Source organism: Oryx dammah, unplaced genomic scaffold (assembly GCF_014754425.2).
Source record: "Oryx dammah isolate SB20612 unplaced genomic scaffold, SCBI_Odam_1.1 HiC_scaffold_29, whole genome shotgun sequence".
Lineage (NCBI taxonomy): Eukaryota > Metazoa > Chordata > Mammalia > Artiodactyla > Bovidae > Oryx > Oryx dammah.
In genome coordinates, this window is record NW_024070213.1 from 116,047,283 (window position 1) to 116,068,635 (window position 21,353).

General features: G+C 38.5%; 1 protein-coding gene across 1 annotated transcript in view; it reads left to right on the forward strand.

Annotated features, from left to right (window-relative positions):
* Positions 1 to 18,486: 18,486 nt before the first annotated feature.
* Positions 18,487 to 21,353, forward strand: part of TSPAN8 (tetraspanin 8) — a 35,043-nt gene continuing 32,176 nt past the window's right edge. Inside the window, exon 1 of the mRNA XM_040233888.1 lies at positions 18,487 to 18,546. Coding sequence (XP_040089822.1) covers positions 18,487 to 18,546 — 60 coding nt within the window. The remainder of the gene's footprint in view (positions 18,547 to 21,353) is intronic.

Sequence of the window (21,353 nt, forward strand, 5' to 3'; positions counted from 1 at the left end):
CTCCTTTAAATCCCAATTACCACTCACCTGGAATTCAGTATGGGTACACTTCCAGTGACTGTGTTGGCATCTTCTAGTGCAAGAACTTTTTCACCCTCTACAGACCATAAACTTCTAGTCTTCTGTCAGAGGTGAAGTCTTTCTACTGGAGAGGGTGGCCATCATGGAGTCTGTTCTGTACAAACCCTCCAATGATTCTTCTCTTTTGAACCCCTTGTGCATGCTAGTCACTTCGGTTGTGTCTGACTCTTCACAATTCCTTGGACTGTAGTCCATCAGGCTTCTCTGTCAATGGGGTTTTCCAAGCAGGAATACTGGAGCGGGTTGCCACGTCCTTTTCCAGGGGACCTTCCAGACCAGACCCAGGGATTGAACCCATGTCTGTTACGTCTCCTGCATTGGCACGTCTTCTTTACCATTAGCACCCCCCGGGAAGAGACAAACTTCAGCAGCATCAGAATCTGGTGCCGCTACTTCCAGAATACTTGGATCAGGGATCTGTGGAAAGAAATGATTGGTTTCTTAACTGTCTTCACTGTTGCTTTAGATTCAGCGTTCTTGATATCATGTAGGCATTTGCCACTCATCCATCAGTTTTCCAGATTCCAAAATCTCTTGTTGCCTCCTTGCTTGTTGGGTTTGTCTCCACAGGTTAATGGGTTTCAAAATTTCTTTACTGTTATCTTGGTGAATTCAAGAAAGAACAAGAGTACATGAATATTTTCTATCTGCTGTCTTTAACCAGGTATTCCTACTCATCTTTCTTTTTAAAAAAATTATTTTCTTTATTTTTTATTTTGGCTGAGCCTCGTGGCATGCAGCATGCGGGATCTTAGTTCCTTGACCAGGGGTCAAAACCCGTGCCCCCTGCAGTGGAAGCACAGAGTCTTAACCACTGGACAACCAGGGAAGTCCCCTATTCACCTTTCAAGTAACTTCTTTAACCACACTTTCACTACCAAAACCTCTATGATAAGGAAAGTGATGACTGAGACCTCCACAGGATTTGTCTTACAAATGGCATTTGAAATGAGCCATTTTATCATGCTTGAAGGGCTTCCCAGGTGGTGCTAGTGGTAAAGAACCCATCTGCCAATGCGGGAGAGCTGAGACGTGGGTTCAATCCCTGGGTCAAGAAGATCCCCTGGAGGAGGGCATGGCAACCCACTCCAGTATTCTTGCCTGGAGAATCCCTTGGACAGAGGAGCCTGGCGGGCTACAGTCCATAGTGTCACAAAAAACTGGACACGACTGAAGTGACTTAGCATGCATGCAGGCATCATCCTTGAAACCACTCCTTTCCCTAGGATTTGCAACTCTCTCACTCTTGAATCCCCCACTTCTCCTCATTCCTCATCCTTCATAGAGTCCTCTTTCCTAGTCCATACTTTTAACGTTAAAGTATCCCAACATTCTTACCTCTGTCTTTTCTCTTTTGACGTTTTGCCTATCTGGGGTCATTTTATTTTTTCTCATGGTTTTGATTATCTCCTTACGATGAGAGATTCATGAATCTCTATCACTGCTGACTTTTCTCTTGAGTTGTCTTTGGTATCCAACTTTCTGCTCTTTGTTTTTAGCCTCAACTTTAAAATTTTCATCACTAAGCTCATCTTTCCTCCAAAACTGTTTTTTCTTACCTCCCTGTCCTTCACTGTGAAAGTAGCTAACGTTGCCTCCATTTGCACATTCTTTTCAGTGCTCTTGACCTACATATGGTCTTTGGAGTCTTTTTAAAGTTGCTTGTAACCTCTTAACTCCTTGATTAATTAAAATCTAAATGCATTCTTATTTGATATCTACATGAGAGTCATGACATTATTATTTTTTAAAAAATGCTGTAACAGTAACCAAAAGTTGTCTTGGATGATTGTCTTACCTTGGATATTTTAAAATACTTTACCTGATGGTCTGAATAAGACATACTCTAGAGATGATCTGAAACTGTCCTTCTTATGGGACATCAATATCATTTAAGATTAATAGAACACATTAGTCATTCAGGGTCAAGTTTAAAACCTTTTGTCTAAGGAGAGGCCTGACTTCAGGATCTTGGTGCTAAAACTTAACAATTCATCTCCTGCCATGAGGCTGAGAACAAAGACAATTTTTTTAAAGGTATATAGAGTACCATATGGGGCCCTTATGGGGCTCTGGCATATGGAATTAGAGATGTGGAAATAGTCTTGAGGATTATAGAAAGGAAGATTTGGCAGAATAATAAAGGAAGGAAAATTACATCTTGAACACCCTTTCAATCTTTATCAAATTATAACAATTTAAAAAATCATTTAACCATAAAAGAGTATAACTTAATTAGATCCACTAACTTCTGGAAAATGACGAAGTATGAATTATAAAAATCTATGAAAGGAAAGCAAGTCAATTTAGGACTGGCCACACAAAGAACTTTAATTTGGACTAACCAAAGAAAAGAATCTGTCTCAGTGATATACCTTATTTATGGCATACTTTGACAATAAAGATAAGTTTAAGAAGGTCAAGAGTTAAAGAGTAAGATCTTAATGTATCTTGGTTTAATGAAAAAGTCCAGCATTTGTAATCAACACATTGATTGTATGCAAATGTATATGGTTGCAAATGCTCAGAAACAAAAGGTTTCCTTAAACATTCCTTATGTTTTGATTACATTATTCATTTGCTTCACAGAACAAATGTGAATTCCTTAATTATCATATTAATTACTGAGGTTTTTCATAATATAGAAATCTAGAGAATGATTAATGAAGGAAAAAAGAGAGAAAGGAAGCTGAATTTCTCATGAGATTTTCTGTTTGTGAGATTTTCTGTTTGTAAATTTTCTATGTATTTCCCTCTTGTTTAAAGATGTAACTGCCAGTGCTTATTTTTTGAGTATCTGTTAGGGTTTAGAAGATTAGTCAGTGTTCTGCAGGTCTTTATGGACTGGCTACCAAGAGAATAAGTTCAACAGTCATAGCAATTACAAATATGATCATTTACTGAAAATTTAAAAAATGCAGTCTTGTGCTGAGCACTTTATATGTAGCTATCTTGTGAAAGAAGTAAAACACCTTTCCTTTTCCTGAATAATTCCCCCATCAACTCTTTGTATGACTGACTCCTTTATTTCTCCACCTCAGCTAAAACACTACCTCCCAAGGAGTATCTTCAAAGTAGATTCTTACTATCATTGACATTCTTGATAATCTGTCCTTTTCTTTCATTGTTATTGTTGAGGTGCTAAGTTGTGTCTGACTCTTGAGACCCCATGGACTGTAGCCTGCCAGGCTTCTCTGTCCATGAAATTCTCCAGGCAAGAATAATGGAGAGGGTTGCCATTCACTTCTCCAGGGGATATTCCTGACCCAGGAACTGAGCCTGGGTCTTTGGCATTGCAGCATATTCTTTACCATCTGAGCCACAAGGGAAGCCCATTACTTAGGGAAAAGCAAAAATCATAATATCTATTTATTGATAACATTAAATATTCACTGGATATGGATCATAGTATGAGAGATATGAAGTTGAAGAATATAAACCCTAGCTAGTGGAAAGAAACACTAGTAGAAAGAAAATGCAAATAGACTACTAACTAATAGAGAATACTTAAATTGAGTTATGGGGAAAATGCTGTAAGAGATGAGAAGGAAGAGAATTGCTTTACAATGTTGTGTTGGTTTCTGCTGTATAATAATGTGAATCAGCCATAAGTATATGGTTATCAGCTCCCTCTTAAGCGTCCCCCACCTATCCCATCCCACCCCTCTAGGTTGTCACAGAGAAATCGACTGAATTCCCTATTTTTAAGGCAACTTCCCATTAGCTATCTAGTTTACACATGGTAGTGTATATATGTCAATGCTTCTATTTCAATTTATCCCACCCTCTCCCTCTCCTGCTGGGTCCACAAGTCTGTTCTCTACGTTTGTGTCTCTATTCTTGCCCTGCAAATAGAGTCTTCATTACCATTTTTCTAGATTCCACCAAGTGTTAGTCACTCAGTCATGTCTAACTCTTTAGCCCACCAGGATCCTCTGTCCATGGAATTTTCCAGGCAAGAAAACTGCAGTGGGTTGCCATTCTTTTCTCCAGGGGATCTTCCTGATGCAGGGATTGAATCCACGTCTCCTGTATTACAGGGAGATTCTTTGTGCTCTAAGCCACAAGGAAAGACAGATTCCATATATATGTGTTAATATATGACATTTGTTTTCTGCTTTCTGACTTCACTCCATATAATAGGCTCTAGGTTCATCCAACTCAGTTCAACTGACTCAAATTCATTCCTTTTTATGGCTGAGTAGTATTCCATTGTATATATTAATATGTACCACAACTTCTTTGTCCATTCATCTGCCAATGGACGTTTAGGTTGCTTCCATGTCCTGGCTATTGTATATGGTGCTGCAGAGAACTTTGGGGTACCTGTGCCTTTTTGAATTATGGTTTTCTCAAAGTATTGCCTAGTAGTGGGATTGCTGGTTCATATGGTAGTTTTATTCCTAGTTTTTAAAGAAATATCCATATTGCTGTCTATAGTGACTGGATCAGTTTACATTACCACCAACAGTACAAGAGGGTTCCCTTTACTCCACATCCTCACAGGACGAGATCTATTTTAAAAACATGTCATGAGTTAAGAGTTGAACAGATATGACTCTATCAGTGATTATTGATATAGGGAGAATATTTGAAGCAGGAAGAATGGAAGGAATAAAAGGATATATAGAGCTGATAAAGTCAGAAAAAGTCCTTATTGATTGGCATGGATAGTACACATTGGGAGGTCTTAAGAATTAAGGTTAAAAGGGGAGATTGGGAGACTGGTGCTCTTCAAGGTGTTGAAAAGCCTCAAATATGAGGAATTTATATTTTGTTTAGGAAACAGAATTATCAAAGGTTTTTGTTAAACATGAGGAGTTTTTAATTGATTACTTGTTCTGACTGTTCACCATAAAGTAGAGAGATGAAGATTACATTGAGGGAAAATTCTCCACAGATCTCTCACACTGCTGCATGTCTTCTGAGCAGACATTGGAAACTTATTTTGGATAGGTTTTCAAGAATGTCCTTGGAAATAGATGGTGCATTTCCCTTGTGGTGGAGGGATTTTAAAGAGGAAGATTTTAAGAAATTGGCATTTCCTAACCTGAGTCTCTCAGTGTGATATAAACTAATTATCCTCAATATCCACCTAGACTGCTGGGCGTTTCTCCTTTGGGACTTGGGGATCCAAAAGAACCAATGAAAAAGAGGCTCATAGAGGTTGCTGTGCCATGAGTTATAAAGACATTTGTCTCTGATTCAGGAGTCTCATTGCTATCAATTGCAATAGGCTAGTTTGTTAGTTTGAAAGTAGGGTAAAACATCAGAATCTTCACAGTTCTTGACAGACTGAAATGTTAAGATCCCAGGAGACAGTTGATGTGGTAATTTAATAATGTACAATATGGTTTTGGCAGTGGATTTGAAGCTAGACGTTTTTAGAGATGGAATTAACAAAATGTGTCAGTAAATTGGAAGAAAGAATTAAGAATAATATTTTTGAGTCTCAGTTTCCCATGCAGTGATGCTTGTTTCATTAAAAAAAAAAAAAAAGGATTAAGGGAATGGAAACATAAGCCACAGAATGGGAGAAAGTATTTGCAAAACATATTATCTGACAAATGATTGTCTCTAAAACCCTAGCAATAAGAAAACAAACAACCCAAAGAACAACTGAGCAAAAGATCTGAAAAACACCTCACAACAGATCTACAGATGGTAAATAAAAGTATGAAAAAGGACTCATGTTATTAAAGAACTAGACATTAAAACACAGTGAGATACTACAACACACTTATTAGAATGGCCAAAATCCGGAATACCAACAACACCAAATGCTGGCAAGGATGTGGAGAATCAGCAGTTCTCATTCATTGCTGCTGAGAATGTAAAATGGTAGATCTACTATGGGGGATAGTTGGCAGTTTTTCTCAAAACTAAACATACTCTTACCATATGATCCAGCAATCATGCTCCTTGGTGTAACTGAGTTGAAAACTCCTGTCCATATGAACACTTGTACATAAATGTTGAGAGCAGCTCTATTCATGCTGCCAAAATTTGGACACAATCAAAATATCTTTCGATAGGTAAATGGATAAATAAGCTGGTATATCTATACAACGGAATATTAGTTACCATTAAAAGGAAATTAATTACTGAGTCATGAAAAGTCATGGAGGAAATACACACGCACATTCTTAAGTGAAAGAGGTCATCCGGAAAAGGGAACTCTGAACTGCTTTTATTCACAACACTTCTGTTACCAAATAATGGGTTTTTCCTCCCCACACCAACCAATTCTCCAACTTTCCAGACACCAGAGATATCCTACAACTCTGTTCAGTTCTGACATTAACTGCTCAAAGTTAGCACAAACTCCAGGGGTTAAGGACTCACTCTCACAGTATGCCACCCCCCACTTCAAACGCTGGTCACTTCTGAGGGACTGGCTTCAGAAGTCCCCATATGCCTTCTTTAGGTTTTATAATTTGCTTATGTGACTCACAGAACTTAGGAAGACACGTTCCTTAAAATTGCTGGTTTGTTATAAAGGATACAACCCAGGACCAACCAAATGGGAGAGGTATACAGTAGAAGGTACTAGGGGATTGCTGTGCACAGAGCTTCCGGGCCTGCTCTAGTCATGCCACCTGCCAAGCCCCTCAATGTGTTCACCAACTTAGAAGCTCTCTCAATATCATTAGTTAGGGGTTTTTATGCAGGTCTCATAAGATATACATGATGGGTTAAATCCTTAGCTATTGATGATCAATTCAATGTCCAGCCTCTCTTCCCTCCCGGAGGTCAGGGGTGGGGCTGAAAGTTGCAATCAAGCCTTAGTCTCTCAGGCATCCAGCTACCATCCTGAAGTTATTTAGGGCCCCCCCAGTCACCAGTCATTTTATTAGCATACAAAAGACATTGTTTTTCTTCTGAAGGTTCTAGGGGTTTTGGAAGCTGTCTGCCAGGAACTGGGACAAAGCTAAGCATATATTTCTTATTACGCCACAGGATCAAACAGTATAGTTCCAACTCGGCAGCATTTTGAAAATGGCAAGACTATACATAGAGTAAAAAAATCAGTGGTTGCCAGGAGTTGGAGTTGGGGAGGGAAAGAGAATGGGTTAGTGGAGTACAGGAGATTTTAGGGCTATGAACCTATTGTGCATGATACTTGAACAGTGGGTTGGGTATATGTCATACTTTCACCAATATCCATGGAAAGTAAACACAAAGAGTGAACCTTAATGTGAACCATGGGCTTTAGTTATTAATAAGGTGTTAATAGTGAACACATCAACTGTAATAAATGAACCACACTAAAGCAAGATGCTGTTAATAGGGGCACAGGTGGGGTCGGGGTTTTCTCCGTCTTGGTGACGTTGCTAGTACTATGTTGTTCACAGTAGGATTTGAGTGGCATCCAGGATCCTCTCTTTCTCTCACCTTCAACATCGATTTTAGCTCTAAAGCGTATCTGGAATCCAATTGCTTCTCTTCCTCTGCACGTTCAACCTAGACAAACTACCATCATCTTCTTCCTGAATCACTGTATCATGTCACTTTAACTGCTTAAAACTTGCTGTGTTAATTGGCTAGGGCTATGATACCAAAGTACTACAGACCAAGTGACTTAGGAGAAATTAATCTTACAATTCTAGAGGATAGAAGTCTAAGATCAAGATATTGGTATGTTGATTTCTTCTGAGACTTCTCTCCTTGGCTTGTAGGTGGTCTTCTCTTTGCATCTTCATGTGGTCTTTCCTCCATGTCTGTGTCCTAATTTCCTCTTCTTACAAGGACAGTAATCATATTGGATTAAAGTCCACTTTAGTAACCCCATTTTACCTTAACTACCTCTTTAAAGGGGACTTTTTTGGTGGTTCAGCCATAAAGAATCCTCCTGCCTATGCAGAAGACACTGGTTTGATCCCTGGGTGTATTTGTGTATTTGTTTGCGGCCTCAAGTTGGTGGAATATAAGGTTCATAAGAGCAGCCTCATTTTCCTTTTGCAGCATTCCTGGCACATATGGATATTAAAATGTGCCAGTCACTGTGCTAGGCAATAGGAAGGTATAGTGAATACAACAGATGCTCTTTGTTATTATTAAAAAATAAGTTAGTGTATTCAGGTAACTTACTGTTTAGTCATTCACTCAATAAATATTTACTGAACACCTACAATATTCTGAAAGTGAAAGTCGCTCAGTTGTGTCCAGCTCTTTGTGATCCCATGAACTATACTGTTCATGGAATTCTCCAAGCCAGAATACCAGAGTGGGTAGCCTTTCCCTTCTCCAGGGGATCAGATCAGGGATCGAATCCAGGTCTCCCACACTGCAGGCGGATTCTTTACTAGCTAAGCCACAAGGGAAGCCCTATGTGAAGAACTGACTCATTTGGAAAGAGTCAGTTTTCCTAATGCTGGAAAAGATTGAAGGTGGGAGGAGAAGGGACCACAGAGGATGAGATGATTGGATGGCATCACCGACTCAATGGACATGAGTTTGAGCAAGCTTCAGGTGTTGGTGATTACAGTGAAGCCTGGCGTGCTGCAGTCCATGAGGTTGTAGAGTCGGATACAACTGAGAGACTGAACTGAACTGAACTGTATCCTGAGCCCCAGGGAGAGGTAATAAACAATACATACAGAAAATGTTCCCAATATTCTGAAGTTTCCATTCCAGAAAGGAAAATTTCAATCGGACAAAGAAATATGTAATCCAATGAGTAGAGAGGATGAGCCATCTCACTCTGCAGATGAAGAGGATTCCCTGGAGGGGAGAGGAAATGGGAAGGCACCCAGTTGGGAGCATATTTGGCAAGTCCAAGGACCAGCACGGAGTCCACTGTGGCTGGAGCAGCCTGAGCGAGGGAGAAAGGGAGGAGGAAATGAGGTCAGCGAGGCAGCCAAGGGCCAATCTTGTGTGGCTTTGGATTTCATCTTAGTTGTGATGGGAATCCATTAGAGGGTTCAAAGCCTGGGGGTGACATAATCTTTTACTGCACAGAGAATTGCTTTATGAACTATTTCCTGAAAGCTCTTTAGGGGATTGGCTGAGACTCAGTGGTTCTTGAGAAACTTGATATTTCTGGCTGATACTGCATATACATCAGGTCCTGTACTGGTAGCTAGAAATACTGGAATATGTTCCCAGATTTGCACATTCCTTTCAGATGGGCCTTAGCTAGGCCAGGGTTTTTGGCTTAACAATACCTCTTCACACTTGTGCATCCAAGAAAGTGCGAAGAGTTAAGAGGAAAGAGAGCAGAATACTTACAGTAATTCTCTGGCTCGCTGAAGCTTCAAGCAGAGCATGCAGAGAAGGTTTGGGTCCTTTCCACAATTAAAAACAATCGGTACCCTTTCCTTTGGAATATTTTCTGGAAGTTTAATGATTAATGTAGGTAGAATTAGTGAATATGACTCCATGGAGGGCCTCCTTGGTGGCTCGGTGATGAAGAGTCTGCCTGCCAGTGCAGGAGAGGCAGGTTTGACCCCTGGGTCAGGAAGACCCCGTGGAAAGGGAATGGCTACCCGCTCCAGTATTCCATCTGGAGAATTCCATGGACAGAGGAGCCTGGTGGGCTGCAGAAAATCAGACACGATTTAGAGACTGAGCACAAGCATGATGACTTCATGTAAAGTGAAACACTCCCTTGATTTTGTTTTACCCACAGGCACTTACATGACCCCAGGAGTAGCTTATTTTAAAAAGTTTTGACCTCCTCACATGATTGGCCTATGACTAAAGCATTTTTTGAATCAATCACGTTGTTAATAAATGAGAGAATTACTTGGACGTTCAAGGAAGGACACAGTACAGCCTGAGTATAAATGAAAAAGGGAGCTAGAGGAGATTTCTAGGAGAAATGGTGTAGTCCATGCTCGTTTCTGGAGAGATTTCATTTGGTTATTGTATCCTTAAAGATTGCATTTGAATAGTGTACTTTTATTTGATATGGATTGAAATTAGGGTGATCCATTCATATGGGCCAAGAGTAAGGAAAACGTAGCCAGGCCCTCTTGTTTCTAGGTGTTAGGTCATAGAATTCCTGGGATATCTATTTTGTTTGCTTTCTTACATTAAGAAAGGCTTTCCAAGTGTACAAGGAAAATCTAAATAGGACTCTCCATGGCTAAAAAAAATTCAAACCAGAGTCTGAGTTCTTTTCTACCTGAGCTTATAAGGGATACATGCTGTTGCCTCTTATAAAGATGTGAAATGGAAGTTTGAGATTACCTGATAAGTGATTTCTTATAGTTATTTCCTGTTATGTACTGTCTCCTGGGAAGCAGAATAGACATGCAATTCATTCCCACTGTGTGAGGTTGAATGCTGCTGCTGCTGCTAAGTCGCTTCAGTAGTGTCTGACTCTGTGCGACCCCACAGATGGCAGCCCACCTGGCTCCACCATAATTTGGAATTAGTCACTTGTGAGGTCCTAATGAGGTAAAATGTCTATGTTTATTTCTGACTAGTCATGGAAGAAGCCTGTCACATTTTCTTGGCTTCTTTAGTTTGAGAATCTTGTGTCTGATACAAACATTAAATATGCTTGTATCAGACAGCCTATTCTTTTTTTTTTTATCCCCACCCTATGATATATTTTTTTTCTTTTAAAATTCTGTGTTGGTGGCCTCCAGTAACTTCCCTACCTCTTAACCACTGTTACTCCAAGAGCCTAATTATACTGACAGCTAATGTGTACCTGTGAACTGTCCAAACAAAGGCTGATTCAGGAAGAACTCATGCGAAAGTACGTTGGCATTTAAACTGTACATTTAAAAAGCAAACAGCCAGGCAAATATTCAGCACAAAAATGGAATATCCAGTGTTCCTGGGCTGGTGATTACATAGCTGTGATTTGCATTCTTCATTCTCTTGTTGAGTGTCATCCATACAGGGGCCCACATCCCAGTTTGGAGAGAAGAATGACCTCTGAGAAATCAGCTAGTGAAATCTATAGAAATGGACCAAGAAAGCAGTCATGTTTAAATGAAGAATTTTTGAATTATCTAAAATGCAATGAAAAGGCGATCTTGGAAGCAGGACTGAATTATAATTGAGTGAGTGAGTGAGTGCTAATTTGCTTCAGTCATATCCAACTTTTTGCTACCCTATGGATTGTAGCCCACCAGGCTCCTATGTCCACCAGGCTCCTATGTCCATGTGATTCTCCAGGGCAGAATACTGTGGTGGGTTGCCATTTTCTCCTCCAGGGCATCTTTTCCATCCAGGGATCAAAACCAAGTCTCATGTCTCCTGCATTGGCAGGCGGGTTCTTTACCACTAGCATGACCTGAGAAGGCAGTTTGGTAAGTGGATACCTAGTCAATTTTGATGTCTTCTTATCTAGGGATAGACTGTGAGAGAGTACAGGGCAAGCCACCTGGAGGAGAAAGAATACGGTGGTGCATTACTGTCATATTGTGGAAGAAGAGTGTCTTTTGGTGGATTTAGTTTTTGGATTCCTGGGATGGTTCTAGACTCACCATCAGCCTACCAAATCTTGGCAATATGTCTCCTGCCTCCTTGACTGAGTTTGTTGTTCCCTCCTTCCACCATGAAAACCCCTGTGTGTGCTCTGTCTTCTCTGTTGCTTTCTGAAGGAAATGGCAACCCACCCCAGTGTTCTTGCCTGGGAAATCCCATGGACAGAGGAGCTTGGCAGGCTACAGCCCATGGCATCACAGAAGAGGCAGACACGACTTACCAACTAAACAGCAAACAATAGATGATGTACAATATTGTATGTTTAAGGTGTAGAATATAGCGATTCACAATTTTTAAAAGTCATATTTCAATTATAGTTATTATAAACTATTGGCTATAATTTTTATGCTGTATATACATCCTTTTAGCTTATTTATTTTATGTATGATAGTTTTTACTTAATCCCTTACCCCTATTCTGCCCCTTCCCCTTCCCTCTCCACACTGGTAACTACCAGTTTGTTCTCTATATCTGTAAGTCTGTTTCTTTATGGGAGAGGATTTTATGATCATCCTGTATCTCTTGCTAGATGGCTTGATGGGGGGCTATTTCTTATGATGAACTAATAAATTGACATTCTGGCTCCTGTGAGATAATTTAAAGGGAATCTGTTCTAAGAAGCAGATCACTTAAGGAAAGGCTGGCAAAGCTGAATTTAGGGAGCTGCCAGGCCAAGGACCAGACCCCAAGCCCACCGAGTAGCTGGCCTTTTTCTCAACATGCTATAATTTTTACAAATATAAAAGGAATATAAACACTGCAGTGAGGACTAATAAGAATTCATTGTTGTTGTTGTTCAGTTGCTAAGTCATGTCCACGACCCCACAGACTGCAGCATGCCAGGCTTCCCCGTCTTTCACTATCTCCTGGAGTTTGCCCAAACTCATGTCCATTGAGTTGCTGATGCTATCCAATCATCTCATCCTCTGTGAATAAGAAATCATAGGTATCTCTAATCCATCATGCTCAGAAAACAGATTTTTAATTACCATACCATTTTGCTTCAATCTTTACTTAAAAACACGATAGATTTTGGTGATCCAAAGTCTGTATTCGAATACATACTTTCATATTTTTCTTTATGTGACCTTTATTGGTTATTAATTTTATGTCCAGGTGAAAATCCAGGATATTTTAGAATAAAAATACCCGTAAAAGAGGAAGAATATTAGTACCCATTCTTCATAAACCATGTTGCTACTTCACATTGACAGTTACACTCTCATTATTTTTTTTTGGAGCTAAAACTAATACTTCAAGTAGATATGGTGGTTTCAGAACGTCCTACAGAGGAGAAGAGGGGTCATTCTCATACCAGATGCTTCTTGTTCCTGGTGAGAATATGCAGAAAGTTTTTATAAGCCAGGCTCCATAAGCACACAGGATAGGAAGCACAGAGCACTGTGTTCAAATGAAAGCATAAGAGGAGTGTTGGTCTCTAGAATGCTGGAATTGGATCGGAGGACAAGAGCCAAGCTTCTGCTCTTATAAAAGGGATCGTAAAACCCATAAATGAGCAACCTCGATTTTCCAAAAATAAGATAAAAGATTTTACAAACGAAGTGCTAAAGAATACCAAAATTTTCTCTTCACTCCTTTTAGAACGCATGACTCATCACCTCATGCACTTGCACGTTCCCACCTAAGCACAGTCATAAGGAAGAGAAAATTCAGGATCATTTTTCTTGCTACTGTTATCAGCCTTTGAAAAATGAACTGAATACTCACAATGTCAAATATGCCCTCTAGTATATAGTGATGGTGATAATAGGAGGCTATATAAGATGAAAAAAAAATGTTATCTTTTCTCTAAAACATGTGGTTTGGTTTTTCAGTACCCACTCCACTGACAGGGGCTTCTCTGGTGGGTCAAATGGTAAAGAATCTTCCAGTAATGCAGGAAACCCAGGTTCGATCACTGAGTCACAAAGATTCTCTGGAGTAGGAAATGGCAACCCGCTCCAGTATTTTTGCCTGGAAAATTCCATGGACAGAGGAGCCTGGTGGGCTACAGTCCATGGAGTCCTAAAGAATCAGATATGACTGAGCAACTAACTCTTTCACACTTTCCACTGACAGATGTATTGGTTAACTAGATTTTTGAAGCAAGAATAGAAACAGGAAGTTGTCTTCCTCTCTGGTGGTGTAAAATTCAAGAGATAGGAGCATTTTTGTGTTGTTCAGTGCCATACCCCAGGTCTCAGAATATAGTGGGTATTCAATAGATATTTGCTGAAAGAATAGTCGACTAAATAGTAAGTTATCTGAATATGTTAATTAAAAAAATAATAACAAAAAGCATCTGTATTTGTTCACATAGTAATGAGGAAAAAATTTTCTTTTTAAACTATTGTTACCAAAATATCTGGTTACTCAAAATATCTAATTACTCAGTATATATATGAATATATATACTAATATATATATTATGTATAATACTAGATTATATACATATGTGTATATATGTGTATCTATATATACACACATATATCTATATAATCTTCCATGAAGACAGGGATTTTTATCTTTTTTAGTAAGCTGCAGTCCTTCCAGCTCCTAGTATCATGCATGGGACATAGAAGACATTCAAAACATTGGTTGAATGAATTATTAGGCATATGTTGTAGAGGAAACATAGTGATAAAATTATGGACCTCTTATCAATGTCTGTTTTCTGGTTTACACCCCAAATGTAGGCCTAATTTGCTTGATGACTTAGAGGAAATGCTGTACAGAGTATCTGACTGTTCTATTCATGCCCTTTCCTCTGCTTTGAACACAGGGAATCTCTCTTTATTCTGTGCCAGGGTTCCCATACTGCTATGAAAACCTAGTTTAATACAACTGCTCTGTGGAGAGTCTTCATGATTATTCAGATTTCAATCCTCATCCTGCTTTACTCTGCAGTCACTGTATGAGATAATACTTGACATGATTAGAGCATTACGAAAACTTTATCTAAATTTACTGAGACTTTTCCTTCTGCTCTACAGCTGTCATTTCTTGGGGTATCCCACTCTTTATTGTTTCTTTCAGACCCGGCCTTTCCCTGGGTCTAAGAGTTACTAGTGACACTTTCCACCCTGCTCCTGCACCTGCTGTTTGTCACTGTTAACTATATTATATGACAGTTTCTCCAGATCTAAGGTGCTAATTGACTCATAATCACTCTATGTAACCCAAGAGATGGTTTATGCAAGTGGGCAGAATACTGATCTGATCATCATGAGACCTTATTTCTAGAAAGAGCTCTGCCAGTTTTGTGAGCTTGGGCTACTCAGTCTCTCTGTGATTCCCTTTTCTCATGTGAGGATTTATCTAGATCATTGATTCTACATAGATCAATGTATATGTCTTTCAAAAATATGTTCTGAGGTCACATTCGTTTGGGAATTGCTATGTATATACTTTGTGGGGCTTCCCAGGTGGCTTAGTGGTAAAGAATCCACCTATCAGTGCAGGAGATGATGGAGACTAAGGGTTCAATCCCTGGGTTGGGAAGATCCCCTGGAGAAGAGAATGGCAACACTCTCCAATTTCTTGCCTGGGAAATCCCATGGACAGAGATGGGGTTTGAAAAGAGTGGGACACAACTGAGCAACTGAGCACACCCCCACACACCCCCACATACCCACCTACCCCCACCACACACATACATACTTTATCCCCTACTTGAACATTAGCAAGTTAAGATGCTGACAAGTCCTGAAATAAAGGAAATAATTTACTTGGTAATTGACTTTTATTGTGGGGGGAGGAAACATCTTGGCAGTTCCTTTGAAATTCATGAAGGAGTCCCAGTTGAACTTTCTGGAAGCCTTGGCTATAATCACACATCCCTTTATTTTCCATGCTAGTTGCTGTGGGCATAGAGATAAATAAATAAGTCAGGATCTTGGCCTTTCATGCATAAAGATCAATGCTACAAAGGACAGTGATTTTAGACTAAAGATTTGTTCATATTTTAGTGGCATAACAACTGAGAAGCAAGGAGGTCTTCCCAGAGTAGGGGCAGTGGATAAAGAAGAGCAGGTTTCCACAGGTGAAACGCCATTTGAGCTGAGCACCAAGAGGTGTTGTAAGAACTCACCAAGCAGGGTGTGTTGCATGCTGCTGCTTCAGTCTGTCTGACTCTTTTGTGACCCCATGGACTGTAGCCCACTATTCTCCTCTGTCCATGGGGATTCTCCAGGCAAGAATACTGCAGTGGGTGCCATGCCTCCTCCAGGGCATCTTCCTGATCCAGGGATCCAACCTGAATCTCCTGCGTTGCAGGCAGATTCTTTACTATGTGAGCCATCAGGGAAGCCCTCACCAAGTAGAGGGGGTAGGAAAGAATATTCCAGGCAGAAGGAACAACATGCACAGAGGCATAAAACCCCCAGGTATATTCTAGGCCTGTGAAATAATTCTGAGGTTATGGAGTCTAAGAGTGGAGAGAAGAGCAGGAGAAAGTTCTGGGAGATGTTTTCAGTCTCATTCTGTGAAGTCTGAAATTTATCCTGTAGGTAATAGGAAGCCATCCTTAGAATGGTTCTTAATCAGGGGAAGTACATGGCAATAAGTATTTTACAAAGGGGATTATGGAAAGACAAGAGAGAAAATTCTGGCATGCTAAGACAGATAGGAGAGGGATGAGACTGGTAGGAAAACAAATTATGATTTTATTGAAATGTCTCAAGTAAGAGACAATAAAGAGCTGAATGGCAGTGGCAAAGGATGAGAAGTAAGAAAGAGGTTTGAAGGCAATTTAGGAGCTCAACAGACCATGGGAAATGCTTGGATATGAGGCACAAAAGAGGAATTCAAAATGACTGTGTAGCATTTGGCCTGGGCAAATGTTGGTAATCATAAAATCTACTAAGATAGAAACAGTGAGCTATTTCATATAGATTTTGTATTGGACTGAGGATTCTATTACACAGAGTAATTTTCCTGTAAACACACACATAAAATTTCTTTTTGTTTCAGGGTTCAATAATAATTTAACCAAAGACTATATATACATATACATATTAAAGGAGATTCAGCATCTACAGAAAAATCTATTTCAAACTGAAATTTGATAGGTACTCTCAATATATTCTTGTCAACAAAACAGCATTTTAATCTATACATTTCTTTTGATTTCACCTCTAAACGATAGATAATCATTTCTAGGACTATAAATCCATTTGTTTTTCATTCAGTCAGCAACTTTCTTCTTTTAGCCATGGATAGTTTTGTATACATTAGTATCTCAGTAGAAGTTTGTGAAATTATTTTTATTTTCTAGGAGGAAACTGCTCAGGACACCAATAATTTCATGATTATTCAAATGTTAAGCCAGTATTTTTGTGTGTGTGTGCTCAGTCACTCAGTCGTGTTCTACTCTGTGCAACCTCATATACCGTAGCCCGCCAGGCTCCTCTGTCCATGGGATCTCTCAGGCAAAAATACTGAAGTGGGTTGCTGTTTCCTCCCCCAGGGGATCTCCCTAACCCAGGGACTGAACCCACATCTTATGCATCTCCTGCGTTGGCAGGCAGATTCTTTACTACTGGCACACCTCGGAAGCCCTCATTATTTTTTAAGTAACCCTAAATTTGGCCTTAACTCCAAATATTATTGTCACTATTACATTAAAAATTTAATATTTAGGGAATTGGATTTTTCAAAGGCATCTTTATATGTCATTGAAAAATTAGAAAAATATTCTTTTAACTCATCACATTTTTAAGAAGTCCATGCTTGTTTAGTGTATAGAACTTCACAAAGATTTAAAAGAATAATTTTTCCCAACAATCTTTTGAAGTATAGAATTCTTTGACTGGGGGGAAAAAGAACTCCCCTTTAGAAACAGGATGTGGAAATTAGCATGACCCAAACTGTTTACACAAAAGCAGTCTACACCTCCCTGATTAGGGCAGGCAATTTTGCCTTTACCTGTGACAGCTGCCTTTTATTAGTACTGGAAACAAATTGTACAATCTATGATCACTGAACTATGACTACCTTCTTATTCTCAATTTTCTGTTCAAGAGGACCAGGGTATACAGAAACTGAGTTAGTGGAGAGAAGTGTTGTTAAATACAGTTTTTCAGAGGAAGAGAAGTACAATGCCCACCTTTAAAACCAACTAAGCTATCAGAATGGCTACATGTTGGAAAATGACTGCAGTAGTGACAGTCAGAGAGTAATTCTTAGAACTTTTTCCCTTTTACTTCATAAAGAAATAAAAATTAAAAAGCTGAACAGTCTTAGGATGGACAGGGCAACTTCTCCCTCCCCTCTTCCCTTAGCTGCAATGCATTTAAGGCAGCTTCATGGGACTGTTTTGAATTAAATTTTGAAGCTCTGGAAGGCAGGTCTAGGTAATGGTTGTTCTCACTCTTCTGGGGTTAAGGATAAAGGATTGCTGTAGCTAAGCCTGAAGACTTTGCAGATTTCTAAACGCATTTTGTTGCATCAAGAACACTTGAGAAAAGGCAGTGCAAAAATGAGGTGACACACAATGTCCCTTTATCTCAGGACAAAACAATCTTATTTCCCTGTAGTGGAAGGGGAAGTGTAGGGAAAGTCAGGTTGTGTTATCTGAATCCAGCAACGTTGTATCACGGCTGTCCTTCTCTCCCTGCTCCAGCCCTTCTCCCTTAACCTATTAGTTACTTTAGGGGAGGCAGTTTTGGAGAAAGGATCATAAATATTCTGACCCAATACCCCAGGAGCCATGGCAAGCAAAAGAACACACCTGCCTAGAGACAGTCCTTGTGATATTTAAATGTGTGGGTTAATTTTTTTTATCCACTTTAATAACCAGATTATCACTCTCCCCCCTCCACCTCTTTGCTTTTTATTTTTGCTTTGAAGCTGTGAGTGCAGAAATCTCTGCAGGCAAATTACTCCAGAGACATCACAGAACAATCCTAGAAGAAACAGTTAAACTCACAGTATCAGGATTCCTGAGCCTTTTCCAACATGGCAGGTGTAAACATCTGTATAAAATGTTCTATGTTTATCTTCAACTTTGTGTTCTGGGTAAGTGTTTTTCTTGTAATTATCAATTTTATGCAAGAAAAGGGATCTTGATACAAATAGCATAAATGAGAACAGACTGCACTAGAGAAATAGGAGGAGGAGGAGAATATATATTCCATTGACTTGTTAGAACCTGTTTGTTCTTTCTTTGGTTATTTCAATAATTGAAAATGAGACAATGACCCCCAAAAGTGCATCTCAGGTTCTGTGGGGATAAACATTTCATAAATGTTTTGATATTGTTATAAAACAGTCACAGAGGAAAAAAAATATCCCTTAACTAGAGGACAGTTCTTAGTTGTATATCACGCAGTTGTCCTTAGTTTAAGGACTCTGTGAAAAATCTGATCTGATTCCACCTGGAGCCCAATTCCATAATTCTAATCTTTACACCTGGGTTAGAAACAGATGAATGGTAGAGTGTAAAGACATCAGAAGAGGATCATTTTCAAAGGTCCAAAGAAGAAACAATGGTCATTCTAAACTTGAGAGAGAAAAAATAAAATTATTTAATCATGGAAAGATTAAACTAACCCACTACTTTTGAATCAGAAATTTAAAGCTAGTATTTTGATGTATTATCACTTCATCTTTTAATCAATAAAGTTTGTGTTTTAGCCAACTCTTATATTTCTCTTGAAAGTCTACTGACATAAGAAATAACAGATTGATAAGCAGCATCTAACACTGAAAAATGGAAAAATGAGATATGGATTGGGATGTTGGAAAATTGATAGTGTCATTTGTAATATAAGTGGTGCCATTAAAGATTGTTTAAAAGTAAGTCAGTAGAAATAGCCCCAAATGCTTAAATAAAAAAATTATTTTGTGTACTATATTGAAAAATGACTTATACAGTATAAGCAAAAGAAAGTTCTGTTTTTTTTTTTTTTCACCTGGTAAATAGGCAGCTGGTATCTACATGTTGGTAAATTTCTATTTCCTATTAAAATAGTGATATTCTTAATTAAACTTAAGTAGATGCATACAGTCTTACTGCCCAGAATGACTTTCAATGTCAGTAGTCCTAATGAGTACAAGTGATCTATTGTTAAAGTAAATAAGAGAGACTATAGATAAATAAAGAAGTTTTGTTCTTTGTGCTTCCTCTTTTCTTTAGAAAAATGGGCTGCTTTTGCAAATATTAAATGAGGCACATGAATACAATGCCAGATTTTAGAAGTCTGTTCTGATCAATTTCTTCCCTTTGAAATATTTAAAATTGATTAAACATTGAGAGTAGAATATAAACAAAGAAATGCCTATGTGCTTTGGTTGGCTTTGCTTTTAAGTTTTTATTATGGAGAATTTCAAACATTCACAAAATATAAAAGGGTAATCAGTCCCATCAGCCAAGCCCAAGAGCCATGAAACCTTGGCCAGTCTTTCCCCATCGATATCCTCATATACTTCCCCCGCCGCATATTATTTTAAAGCAAATCCTGGATATGCCATTTTATCTGTAAATACTTTAATGTATAACTTTAAAAGATAAAGAATCTCCTTTTAAAAAATTCAACCATCACACTAAATTAATAACACTTTTTAAATTGCTTATCAAGTATCTATTCAAGATTCAAATTTCCAGTTGCCTCACAAATGTTCCTCTTTGAATCTGAATACAAACAAAGTCCAAACACTGTGATGAGTTTATATATCTTTTATGTCAGTTTTCATTTTTAGATTCTCCATCTAGGTTCATCTCCCCACTCTTCCCCCAGAAACCTTATATAGTTGCATGTTTGGTTTGTCTTATATTTTCCATGATCTGGATTTTGCTGTTTGCATATCCACGGTATAGTTTAACATGTTCCCTTGTCTTTAATATTATCTCTAACTTAGTAGTTGCATTTGGCAATTTGATAAGATTCGGGTTATTATTTGGGGTATATAGGGGATGACTAATTTATAAGTAATATTTTGTTCTTTCATCAAAAGGTATATACTCTCTGACCATCTCTCTTTTTGTGATGTTAGTAGCTACTGGTGCTTAAGAACCTAAACCTGTTAGTTCATTAAGCGTCTCAGAGTGGTGATATCCTATATTTATCATTCTCTTCATTTCTTAGCTGGAATACTTTCAACAAGGAGAGATTTAGCATTTACTAATTGGTTAACATTAGTGCCCAGTTTTTATTTTTTAAGAAAGAAGCAGAAATGTTTTTACTCTTTACTCAACAGATTTCAAAATGAAGAGTTAATTTTCTGTTATCATACAGCAGTAATAAGCAAGTGGTTTTTTAAATATCCTTAGAAAATGATAGAGTTAAATACTATCACCATTCTTATCCTCACTGATGTGTAATTTATTCCATTTTTGGCAATGGGAGCATCTTCAGGTTGGCTCCTGAGTCTTTTCTACATGGCCCTAATAACTCTGATAACTTCTTCACTATTTAGGATAAGATGTTCCAGGCTCACTTTCTTCTTTCCTGCCTCAGACCTGGAATTGGCTATTTCTCTAAGAAGTCCTGATATCTGTTTTTAAAAAGCTGCAACCATTGTCTTTTTATGATACACAATATATATCGGCCATTTAAACAAACTGAAATAGAAATATGCTAATAAATATGCTTCTATTGTAATAACATGTTTCAGAGTCTTCAAACTAGTAACAATCCTCAAATTATAAAATAGTCAAAATAAAATATATCCCTGTTGTATAAAAACAACATGCAAAATTTTGATGACTAGTGTAAATACATAAGAGGTCAGTGTTTCATTAAATTGCTTATCAGGAATTTGAAAGAGATCTGAATTTTAAACTGAAATGAAAAGGACAGTCTAGGAAATGGGTATGTTACAGT